The 13404-nt window shown below is 43.3% G+C and overlaps 1 protein-coding gene across 1 annotated transcript in view; it reads left to right on the top strand.

The window, feature by feature from the left end:
- Nucleotides 1-13404, top strand: part of NUDT6 (nudix hydrolase 6) — a 33620-nt gene that overhangs the window by 14091 nt on the left and 6125 nt on the right. Inside the window, exon 4 of the mRNA XM_065405547.1 lies at nt 12668-12722. Coding sequence (XP_065261619.1) covers nt 12668-12722 — 55 coding nt within the window. The remainder of the gene's footprint in view (nt 1-12667; nt 12723-13404) is intronic.

The raw sequence follows: 13404 nt of genomic DNA, 5'->3' as shown, positions 1-13404 counted from the left end.
GCAATATTCAGCAAGCTGATCACCCATGACATAGAATCTCTCCCCTCCTCCCCCCCCAATGCACAGATTTCCTGGCATCCTCATCGCCCGCCCTCTCAGCATTTCAAAAGGAGATAAGGAATGTGGATTAGTAGGACTGGCTGTCATAGACATGAGAACTACTTGTAGGTTGGTGACCCAGTCTTTCCCTGTAACAGAAAACATTTGTTTGGTTAGTTTGTTTTTAATGGTTCGGTTAGCTCTTTCTACTAATCCCGAACTCTGGGGATGGTAGGGACAGTGGAATTTCTGTTTGATCCCCAGTGCCATGCATTCAGTTTTCATCACCTTCCCTGTAAAATGGGTACCTTGGTCACTATCAATGAAGCATGGAAGTCCCATCGGGGAATTATTTTGGTCATCAGTATTTTAGCTACATCAGACGCAGTGGCCTTGGCCACTGGAAAAGCTTCTACCCACTTAGTAAAGTGATCCACAAACACCAGAACATATTCTTTCCCTCTACACCTTGGCAGGGGCCCAATGAAATCTATTTGTAACTGTGTGAAGGGCTGAGTTGGTCTTGGCTGATATCGCATTCTCACTTTCACTGTGGGAGCAGAATTACACTGAGCACACGTTACACACCTTCTCATATAATCATGCACGTTTGCATTAAGTTTAGGATGCCACTAGGTGTCCAACATCCAGTGGATCACCCTCCGTGCTCCATCATGTCCCAACATGTGATACACTTGTATCATAGTTCCCATCAGCACATTTGGTAACACTAATTGTTCCCTGGACCTCTCCAAGTGTTATCATCACACAGTTTGCCCCCATTATCCATCCATAACCACTTCTCTGCCCTTGGTGCAGCGTGTTGGATGTCCTGTAATTCAAAAAAGTTTGGGGTTTTTATGAGAGGCTGTGTTGCAGCAATCAATTGTCTCTCTTTACCTTCCACTGCTGCTTGTTTAGCTAATTCATCTGCCCTTCGGTTCCCCTTGCTATGAGGGTCTGTCCCTTTTGTGTGGGCCCTCACTTTAATACTGCTACTTCGGTAGGTTTCTGCATGGCTGCGTGAAGTTTTTCCACTATCCCCCCATTTTGTATTGGGGATCCTGTACTCGTCAGGAATCCCCGATTTACCCACAAGTTAATATAATCATGTATAACCCCAAATGCGTATCTAGAATCAGTATATATGTTTACAGCATGACCTTTCACAGCTTCACATGCTGCAACTAATGCCTGTAGTTCTGCTACTTATGCAGCTGCCCCAGGTAAACTGCCATGTGCCACCAGCTGCCCATCTTGAGTACAAACGGCCCATCCTGTGTGTCGCTTGCCATCCACATAGACGGAAGAACCATCCACAGATATACAAAGGGCACCAGGTATTTCAGTTTCTTTTACCAATGGAAGGTCCATGGGCTCTTCCTCAAGACAACAATGATGCGGGTGTCCCTCATCTGGGGTAGGCATGAGGGTGGCAGGGTTTAGCGATGACGCTCATTGCAGATGTACCAAAGGCATTAGCAAGCTCTTTTCCCATAGAGTCCATCTTGCTACATGGACTGCCGAAGATTTCTTTCCTGATAAAATAGCAAGGACAGCGTGAGGCATGACAATATTTACATCCTGCGTACCAATAAGTGGTGAGGCCTGACTTAGGGCCATAGAAGCTCCTTCCACTGCCTGGAGGCATGGTGGCATTGCTTGAGCAACAGCATCTAGTTTACAAGAGTAGTATGCTACTGGGTGCTGTTTGTCCCCATGTTTTTGCGTTAACATGCTGCCATATGTCCCTCACTGACATGCATATACAATGTAAAAGGCATTAATGGATTAGGAAGTCCCAATCCTGGGGCAGTACTCAGCCTCTGTTTCAATGTGGTAAATGCCTGTTCATATTCAAGTGTCCATTCAATTGCATCATGTGGTCCACCAGCACCCTTCAGGAGATTATTAAGGAGCTGGACAATCCTTGAATAATTTGGGATTTGAGTTCGGCAGAAATTGAATAGCCCCAACACTTTCCTAACTCCCCTGACCGTAACTGGTCGTGGGCATGCATTAAAAGCCTCAATGCGGTCAACAGTTAAACACTTGTACCCTTTGGATATTAGATACCCCAGATATGATACTTCCTCCTTTGCAATCTGAGCCTTTCTAGCATTACATTTTACCCCACTGTCTGCCAAGTGAAGTCTTTCATGTGTGTTTGGCGATCTGGTGAGGAGATAAGAGGATCAACATACTGTACAACACAGGAAGCCATGTCTGGCAGCTTTGCCAGCACATCAGCTAATGCTCTATGAAACAAAGTAGGTGAGTTATGAAAACCCTGGCTTAGGTGAGTAAAGGTATATTGCTTCCCTTTAACAGTAAATGCAAACTAAAATTGACTGTCAGGGTGCACAGGAACAGACCAAAAGCCATTGCTAATGTCCAAGGCTGAAAACACTATGTGATCATTAGGCACAGTAGAAAGAATAGTACTAGGGTCAGCGACTAGGGGGGTGAGCCTGTCTGCATGCATGTTAATATTTCGATAATCAGTGGTAGGCCGCCACGATCCATCAGGCTTCTTAACAGGCCAGACAGGTGAATTACATTTTGACTATTTCTTTTACAACTCCCTGCTATTTTTTAACCCCATACACCAACAGGCAACATAATATGGATGTTTAGTCGGGTAATCATCATGTGTTGGATATCCTTGGTTCAATGCCTTTTATACTGAGACAGGGCAGATTTTACAGCCAGCAACCTTACATCTACACTGAGGACATCGTCTTCCTCTGATAAATATTGTGGTTTATGCACAAAATCAGTGTTGCCCACTTGTAATGGGGGGTGGTTATCCTTCTTTATTCAGCCATACAGCCAAAATATCTCAACAAGAAAACTAATAAACTTACTGCTACAATAGTTATAAAAGCACTAATTATACACTCTTCATATTGTGGATCACTATATCTCCATCTTTCCCTTTTTTTTCTACCTAAATATCCTCCAATCTCCAAATTTTAAATACAATTCTGTTTACAGACTAATAATTTATTCAAATCAAACACCCCAGACTAAAATGCCCAATTAGCAGATTGATCCGTTTTCCAATTTATTTTATCTGCACAATTACAATTTCCAATTAGGAGATCTGGGCCAGCCAACACATTAACTAGAGGTACTTATGGCTATGCCTGCCCCTACACCAACTGTTGGTCCTTATGGCCTCTTTGATTTCCCACTTCAACAACACTTAGTCAGAGGAACTTACAGTTTAACCAGCCCCCACACTAAGTACAGTGTCTTAAGACTGTGACCTAAATGTTTCAAAACTGCAACAAACCCCTTGAATTCCCCAACACCAAGACTTGCTTACTAGAAAAGGTATGAGAGTCACCAGTGAGGTCAGAGACACACAACCAAATAAAAAAAAAATGAACAAACTCACCCTCTAATTTGATTGTAGGTCGTGATCCTGAAGGATATTTCTCACCCTGCTTGCTGCACCAAGAAACTGTTGGGATTTTGTGGTTCCCAATAATAACCAAATGAGTCAGATGCCAGGCAGAATCAAGGGTCTTTGATACTTCATTCAATTCAGTTCAACAAGACTTTATTCAGTGTGCACAAAGGGAGAGCCCCTGGTACAAAAATCAGCCAGAGTTCCTCTAACAAGGAGCCCCTCCCATTGCTATTTTATAGCACATGGCAGTAACATAAGTTACATAACACAAACCTTTAGCCAATCATATTTAACCTTTCCATATATGGATTTGTTTAGGGTTACCATATTTCCACAATCAAAAAAGAGGACACTGGGGGGGGGGGAAGCCCCGCCCTAGCCCCACCCCCGCCCCATCCAGTCCCTCCCACTTCCCACCCCCTGACTGCCCCCCTGAGAACCCCAACCCCCCCTGCTTCTTGTCCCCTGACTGCCCCCTGCTGAGAACCCCCACCCCTAGGATCCTACCTGTCCCCTGACTGCCCCGACCCTTATCCACTCGTATGGGTGGCAGGGTTGTAGAAATGTTGGTGGTGCCCAGAATCCACCCCCCCCCCCACCTGCCTAAGGCTTGGGAGGGGGGTTGGTGGGGGGAGGAGGTCTGGGGTGCAGGTCCTGGGCTGGGGATTACGGTGCAGGAGGGGTGCAGGGTGCAGGCTCTGGGATAGAGTTTGGGTGCTGGGTGCAGACTCCGGGCTGGGGCAGGGGGTGGGTGTGCAGGAGGGGGTGAGGGGTGCAGGCTCTGGGATGGAGTTTGGGGGTGGGAGGCAGTGCAAAGGGAGGGGGTGCAGGCTTTGGGAGGGAGTTTGAGGGCAAGAGGGGGTGTGTGGGAAGGGGGAGGGGGTTTGGGAGGGAGTTTGGGGATAGGAGGGGATGCAGGGGTGAGGGCTGTGGGTCTGAGGATGAGGGGTTCATGATGCAGGAGGAGGCTAAGGGCTGGGGCAGAGGATTAAGGTGCAGGGGGATGAGGTCTGGGGCTGAGGGGTTTGGGGCGTTGGAGAGGCTCAGGGCTAGGGTGGAAGGGCAGAGTAAGGGCAGCCTGTCTTTCCATTAGTGGATGGGGGACGCTAGGACCCAGGGGCAGCAGAAAGCAGTTGCTGCTGGCTCTGGCAGTACAAGCAGGCGGGGGGGGACGCGCGGAGGGCGGGGTGGCAGGTGGAGGCTGGGGACCCATCCAACACTCCCCCGCTCCCTGACTGCCCCCCCTGACTCCCCTTACCATTCTGGTTCCACGTGTTTGCAAAACACGCTGCCCGGTGGGTCGGTTTGTGTGTTACACAGGGCTGCAGACAGAGGGAGGGGGGAGCAGGGGAGGGCTCTGGCTGCTGGAGGCCAATGGGAGTGGGTCAATCGGCCCAGCCGCCCAATCAGCAGCCGCACTCTGCATGGAAGGGAGGGAGGGAGGCGAGGGAGAAAAAACCCCCAGACATTTTAACCTTGTTACCAATTCCTCCCAGACGGCTATTTAGAGATGCAAAAGCCGGACATGTCCGGGGAAATACAGACGGATGGTAACCCTAGATTTGTTCATCACATGCTTATACTTCTCCACTCCATGTGTTGAGCTCATCCCCCTCCCCTTGGCCTTTTCTAGAATGTTCCTAGGGTGGTGAGCCACAACATGCTTCTTTATGCATATGTACCTTCTAAATCACATTTTGTTTAAAATGAACACAAGCATACCCTTCAGCATCTACTGGGCATTTTCAGAGACTTTTTCAAATACAATTGCATTAAGAATTTTAGCACAGACTGCACGACAGCCAAATGGACACAACAGCCTGTCTAGCAGGTTAATGATCATCCAACTACACATTTGCACAACAGAGCATAATTCCTTCTTTATGAAAACATGGAATTTCAGAGAGGAGAAAACCATGCTGAAACATCAAGGCGGTGACACAAACTAAAGCAAGGAAATTCCCTTGGCTGATAAGGCTAACTTGCCTTACTCTAAACCTGAATGGAATTGTGCTCTTTTTATTTCATCTCTTGTTAAATGGAGGTGGGTTTCGGGGGGGGAAGCAGAGTCCTGTGAGGTACAGCTAAAATTTTAGACATAACTTTGAAATCCTGCCTATTAACATCTGTTTGTGTCACAACCCTCATAACTGAACATATATTTGTTAGCGATTGTATTTATGTTTAAAAGAAAATATGGAGAATGCTGCCTTTTAGAGAAATACACCTGGACTCAATCTAAAATAAGACATGGGAAAGAAAATATTGCTTAGATAGTTTTATTGTGCAGGACACTCAAAACAAATCAAATATTTGGATATTTACCACTTTAAACATAACACTCAGTTTGATGTTAATAACCTTGTTTGTTACATTTGCATTCTCTAACATCCAGATTACCACTAAAAGTGACCAAATTGACATAAAAGAATTTTTTTAAAATGTAGTTAGTCATTAAATACTCTAATTATCCCAGTATAGTTTCATGTCCAATGTATTTTGTAAAGCCCCTTTATATACTTACTTTAAAAGCAATAATTTGTTTGGCAGAAGCCATTTTAATCAAACTGTTGAGAGGGTTGCAGCCAACTTATTTAGTGGATTGTGCCAAGCAGTGTGCCAATATAGACAAGTTCACATGTAGCAGCAGCTGCCCCAAAAATAATACTCCTGCCTCATAGGAAGCTGCCTGCCTTCCTAGCTAGTAGACGGATGTAGTGAGTATGCCTGCTATAAAGGAAAAATAAGGCAGAGGACACATAAAGTGGTCTTCAATAGGTGAAAAAGTTGCATACTAGTTACAACTCTGTCACTGCTGAATCAAGGAAGCAAAAACTATCCTATGGCAGGTACAGCTTGCAGGGGTTGCTGAGGCAAGTGAGAGGCTGTTTTCACGTCCAATGAGAGAAGCCATTAAAAAAGGATGCACAGTTTCTTCTAAAAAAAGGCACAGACTACTTTTTCATAGAGCTCCTGTTTTTCATCTAGAGCATATGTTTATCTCTGCTCTGCTTAAAAAGAACACAAATATAAATATCTGCCAACATTCCATGGAAATGTTTGAAAATTATTCTGTTTAGAGACCACTTTGTCTCTTTCAGAGAAGAGAGGGGGGGAACATTCTTTTGTTAATTTTTAAGAAAGATATTTGCATAACACAATTTTGTTTCCTATAGGTTCATCTGGCATAGATGCTTATTTTGCCCATCTTAAAATGAGAATCCTCTGAGGCATCAGAAAGTTCCAAGTTACAGTCCTGATATAGTAGAATTGAACATATTACTTATTAGTAATTTAGTTTTTACATTAGTCATAACTTGACTGACAGCAGTAGTCCCATGAACTAAAGTGAAACTACTACTGAGTAAAATTATGCATGTGCATACATTTTTGCAGGATTTGGACCCAAGGGTTTGTCTACTCTAGGAAATAAATTTGGATGAAATTAGGATATGAATTTAAAGAGGAATAGGTGTGTGGGCACACTTTTATTCAGGAATAAGATTATCTTAACCTGCCTTGGGCCTGGTCCACACTAACCCCCCACTTCGGACTAAGGTACGCAAATTCAGCTACGTTAATAACGTAGCTGAATTCGAAGTACCTTAGTCCGAACTTACCGTGGGTCCAGACGCTGCAGGCAGGCTCCCCCGTCGATGCCGCGTACTCCTCTCGCTGAGCTGGAGTACCGGCGTCGACAGCAAGCACTTCCGGGATCGATTTATCGCGTCTAGACAAGACGCGATAAATCGATCCCAGAAGATCGATCGCTTACATCCGGACCAGGAAGTAAGTATAGACGTACCCTTGGATGTAGATTAAGCTAACTTGGAATAAGACAAACAAGAACAAGGCACTCTTATTCCTGAATACAAGAGGATCTGCCCAGGGAGTTAGTCAGGGACACCTCTTTCAGAATAACTCCCCCCATAGCCGAGTCTTAAGTGACAGATTTAAAAAAAAAGGTTACTTTAAGGCAAAAGCCCCCAAACAAAAATGGGATAGGGAATAGTATTACAGAATATACAAATAAGCTATATTTTTCTGAAAAAATATTCCATTTAAAAAGTTTTCCTCTAGCCATTGGCATACCTGTCAAACATTTCACTGGTGTATTTATTTTCTTCGAAGTGTGCTCAGGGGCAGGGAATGTTTATTGAAAGTGCTTGATTGGCATTAGACTAAAAGCTACAGAACAGCTACAGTACAGGCACTATCCATGCAAATTCCCCCCACTCACCCACCCTTGAAAATGGGTCTGCTCAGACACCCTCACCCTTCCATTAATAAAGAACCCAAAACACAGTGTAATTCAAGACACATGTTCTAAGCAACCTCATGACTATATGATCTTCACCTTTGTCTTCCCCACCCAATCACTCTTTCCCTATATAGACCATATCCTAACTTCAGCACCAGTCCTGCAATTGGATCCATGCAGGCATTTGCAGAATCCCAATGAAGTCAATAGCTCTCAGTAAACTCTTTGGGACAGGGATTCTGTTTGTTTGTTTTGTAAAGGGCCAGACCTTATGAAATAATTAACATGAAATAATTAACAACATGCTTTGATCAAGATATAGAGGAACCCATCACTAAGCATGTGAAGTTAGTTAATTTCTCATATACCTTTTCATTCTTGGCCTCCCTGCTGAGGCTGCCAAGCGTGTCAGTTGCAGTGATGGTGGTTTTTGCGATGTGGAACTGGATTGAGACCACCAAACATCCATCACACAGTAATGGCTTCCAGTCACTACCAAGGTTACCTACACTTAAGCCAGTCATCAAGTGGTGAAAGGCTCCTTATTTCGTTACCAGGCTCCTGAGCCATTCCACCATTTCATGTGCTAAATTCAAGAACAAAACGAAAGAAAGTTATTTGTATTTTAGTTGAAGGCAGTGTTTTTGTAATTGAATAACCTTTTGGAAATTTAATTCAAATCTCTCCACTATAACAGCATAGGCTACCTATAATTAGATGGGAGCTATCAGACATTTTCTGCAAATGGCAACATAAGGTGTAATTGGATGCATCAGTTTCCATTTTGTCAGTCATTAGATCTAAGCCAGCATCCTACCAGCTACATTTTCCCCATGGTGAAATAACTAGTCACAGATTTGTTCTCAGTAACTAAGCTAAGCTTTAGTTCAGTTCACAGTTAGATGCAGCAAAGCTAATGAACTTAAATAGGGTTACCATACGTCCGGATTTTCCCGGACATGTCCGGCTTTTTGGGCCTCAAATCCCCGTCCGGGGGGAAATCCCAAAAAGCCGAACATGTCCAGGAAAATAGGGAGGGGCCGGCGCCGCTGGGTGCTGGGCCGGGGCCAGCGGTGCTCGGCCGGGGGCTGGCCCGGGGCCCGGGGGCGCTGGGCCGGGGGCCGGCAGTGCTGGGCCGAGGGCCGGGCTGGGGGCCGGCGGTGCTGGCCTGGGGGTGCTCGGCCGGGGGCTGGCCCGGGGCCAGCACCCCAGGGCCCAAGCCGAGCCAGGCTGGAGATGCTGGGGCCGGCCGCCGGAGGGAGCCGCTCGGTTGGGGGGGCCAGACTGGGCCGCGCCTCCTCCCCCCACCCCCCCCCAGCTTACCTGCTGCCTGCTTCCGGCTTCCCGCGAATCAAATGTTCGCGGGAAGCAGGGGAGGGGGCGGAGACTTTGGGGAAGGGGTGGAGTTGGGGCGGGGCTGGGGGCGGGGCCCCATGGAGTGTCCTCTTTTTGGACACTCAAAATATGGTAACCCTAACTTAAATGAAAGTGTATATTCATAGGCAGGCACAATTATACAATATGTTGAATTGGTAATGCAAGAGTTCAGGGAAGAGCGGCACCACTCTACAGGAAGTAAAGTATTAACTTTGTTATTTTTATTAGCTGTAAATCAAAACTGTAAGGATTTCTGTATAGTGGGGCCTCCACGCTCGTTTTGAGTAGTTGCCAGTTAATGCATAAATTTGGCATGCAATCTGTAAGATCCAAAACTGGCTCTTGTTATAGGTGGAAAGAGTTTCCAGCATAAGTGACGAAAATACAGATAGAGAAATATTTTCCTAGTCCTTAGAGAGAGAGAGAACACGCACACAAGCGTGTGTGTGTAACAATAAAGAATAACCTGCTTAAATTTTAAGATAACTCAGGAAATCATCAAATCTAAAAAAAACCCACCACCAACCCAAGAACTATACCTCCTTTACATTTGTGATGGAGAAAAAGAAATTGGTTCCTAAAGTTCTCAAAAAAAAATTGTACATTTCAAGGTTTGACTTCCTGCCTCAGCCACCCTTCAGTACAAAAAACTTGAGCTAGTCTTCCTCTCGGAGGCTGCACAAAACATTGCTGCACATGGTGTCAAACCTTGGGACCAAAACGGTCATTTTCTTCTATCCCTGGCCCAACAAAAGGTAGGGGATGCTATCAGGGCAGAATGTTGAACTTTAAACAGAGAGGGGTGAACTTTGTATCACTCTACAACAACTCATTCTCAGGTGACGCAACATGGAATTTGCAGAATCCAGGGCCACCTACATCCAGCTCTCTTTGCCAGAATAAGACTGACATGATATGCAACCAGTGAGGAAGAAAAAAAAAATGGGGGAAGCAAGGGAGAAAACAGTTTTTACTAGGAGCATAACACTAAAATACAGGAGCTGAAGTTAATAATGTCCATTGTCATTGAAAATCTAAACAAAAGTAAATTGGACCAAGAAATTGTTTACCTATGTCAAGTAGGGAACACAGCTTTTGTAAAGGGAACTCATGCTTCACCAATCTATTGGAATTCCTTGTGGGTGTCAACAAACACATTTACAAGGGTGATTCAGCTGAGATAGTGCACTTGGACTTTCACAAAGATTTTGACCAGGTCCCACATCAAAGGCTCTTAAGCAAAGTAAGGTTAAAAGATAGGAAATATAGGGTAGGACTAAATGGTCAGTTTTCACAGTGGAGAGGTAAATAGTGGGGTCCCCCAAGGATCTGTACTGGGACCTATGCTGTTCAGCATTCATAAGTGGTCTGGAAAATGGGGTAAACAGTGAGGTGGCAAAGTTTGCAGACAATACACAATTACTCAAGATTGTTAAGTCCAAAGCTGACTGTTAAGAGTTACAAAGGGATCTCACAAAACTGGGTGACTGGGCAACAATATGGCAGAGGAAATTCAGTGTTGATAAATGCAAAGTAATACACATTGGAAAGCATAATCCCAAGTAGACATACAAAATGATGGGGTCTAAATTAGCGGTTACCACTCAAAAGAGATCTTAGAGTCATCATAGATAGTTCTCGGAAAACATCTGCTCAGTGTGCAGCTGCAGTGAAAAAAGCTAATACAATGTTAGGAACCATTAGGAAAGGGATATATAATAAAGCAGAAATTACAATACCACTGTATAAATCTATGGTGTGCCCACACCTTGAATAGTGTGTGCAGTTCTGGTCACCCCATCTCAAAGAAGATAAATTAGAATTGGAAAAGGTACAGAGAAAAGGGCAACAAAAATAATTAGGGGTATGGAACCGCTTCCATGGGAGGAGAAATTTAAAAGACTGGGACTATTCTGCTTAGAATAGAGACTACTAAGGAAGGATATGATAGACATCTAGAAAATCATAAATGGCATTGAGGGGGGGAAAGTGTTATTTACCCCTTCACATAACACAAAAAACAGGGGTCACCTAATTAAATTAATAGGTAGCAGACTTAAAAACAAACATAAGGAAGTACTTCCCACAGTGCACAGTCAACCTGTGGAACTTATTGCCAGGCCAAAAAGTATAACCGGGTTAAAAAAAAACAAAAAAAACCTAGACACGTTCATGGAGGACAGGTCCAGCAATGGCTGTTCGCCAAGATGGTTAGGGACACAACCCTATGCTCTGGGTGTCTCCATCTAAGACTGCAAGAAGGTGGGATTGGATGACAGGATCACTGAATAACTACTGTTCTGTTCATTCCCTGTGAAGCATCTGGCACCAGCCATTGTCAGAAGACAGGATACAGGAACATTGACCCAGTGTGGCCAGGCTTATGTTCTTAGGTTTTTTGGTTTTGTTCCCCCGCCCCCTTCCAGAAAAATGACATTTTCCCAAAGATGACCAGGTTACTTAAATAAGTTGATATTTTCAAAGTTTGAAAAATCACCTGAGCACATTTATGTGATGATGTATACTGCATGCTGCGATCTCAAAATAGTTTAAGAGCTCATTGTGTGGTGTCATGAATGAGGACAATTACACAGTAAAAGATTTCCAGGCACAGAAAACAAAATCTGAATGCCAGTGGACATATATGCATTGTCCATCTACAGTTTTTATTATTAATTATTCTAAACTTTTGTCCATGCTCTTAAGGAGAGCCCAGAGATAATGTTTTCCAATATAAATCAATGGGAAGTACATAGTTGCTTTGCACTCCAAGAAAAAATACCCTTTCCTCCCCCAGGATAATTTAATTTTTTTCTACATTAATCTCAGTAGATTGTCAGTCTGGTAACATTTTTTAACTGCAATTAGTTTTTTTAAAAAACGTATAGGGCCTAATACAACAACTGCAGGATCTTGTCCATGTTTATTAGTTGCAGTTACAATGCCAAGGCTGCTAATTATTCAACTTGATTCTGCTGAATTTCAATAAATGATTTTGTATAGAGGTCATACACAAAAAAGGTCTTGGTTTTATTTTTCTACTCCATGAAAACAAATGACAAGTTACACTTCATGGTTATTACAGACACTAAATCACTTTAAAGCCAGTGCAGTATAGAACAATACTACAATCATAATATCTATTTGAAGATTAAATATGTACAGTTATTTTTAAAAAGCCAAAAAAACACTGAAGTAGAATACATTAGTGATTAAATATAAGATTATACAGTCTATATCTATAGCAGCTTCTTTCATGTCCAACTACTTCTTTTAACTAGTTAACTAGCAGCAACTTTGTCTAATGACTGTTAGACAGTTTATATTTTCAATCAGTAGATGTTTTCTTCCAATATTTCATGTAGACAGGTAATTGTCTGATCACATTAGCAAAAACAGAAGTTCTATTTAAATCTTAACTGATAATTATAGAAGTAATTAACATGTCACCACCTTTAAAAAATTCACGTACCTATTAGGGTGATTAGGAATTCTATTGAATCATTTTGTCCTTTTGTATTAGGAGAACAAAACAGATTGTATACCTTGCTAATATTTCTGCTCCATTATAGACTACAAATGCATGGAAATTTCCAGGAGGCCTGTCAGACCCAGGTGAAGACATTGGTAAGTCTCTGAACAATGTTTCAAATACATCAGCAGCATAAGCAGTCACAACTCCATTGAAGTCTACTGAGTTGTGCCCTCTGTTAGTTGGCTGACACAGAGGTATGTAGCCCAAAGTAGTTTTGCAGGATTACTCTTGTGATGGTCAATATCAGTTTAAAATTGGTGTCTGAGAGGTGGGGTGACATGATCCTGCATCCTAACGCAGACACTTCAGCAGAGGATACCTGATGCTTCACCATATTCAGGGTGAAAAGGCCCTTCATTTAAACACATTTTTCTACATTTTCACATAGAGCAGTGTTTGATTTTTAGGTTTATTTGACATTGTGTCATATGAACCCAAAGTGTAAGGAAGGTGAATATGGCATAGAAATAAATGAATTAAAATACTTCAAGCACAGCCTGAAGCACCAGGTGATAAACTCAGCAATATTCTGAGTAAAAATTCCTGACACTCTGTTCCTATCTGTAACATGGGAATAACTACATGTCTTCTCCCACATTTTGTTTGTCTTGGCTGTTTAGATTGGAAGCTCTTTGGGACAGGAATTGTCTCTTACTATGTAGAAGTACATAGTACTAGCACAATGAGTCCCCGCTTTCAGCAGGAGACTCTAGGCACTATTGTATTACAAATAGTAATAATTACTCTTAAAGTAAAGGTGAGCTGACACTATGA

This window comes from Emys orbicularis, chromosome 5, assembly GCF_028017835.1.
Source record: "Emys orbicularis isolate rEmyOrb1 chromosome 5, rEmyOrb1.hap1, whole genome shotgun sequence".
NCBI classification, from domain to species: domain Eukaryota; kingdom Metazoa; phylum Chordata; order Testudines; family Emydidae; genus Emys; species Emys orbicularis.
Note: the sequence above shows the minus strand (reverse complement) of the source record. Positions and strands in the feature narration are given on the sequence as shown.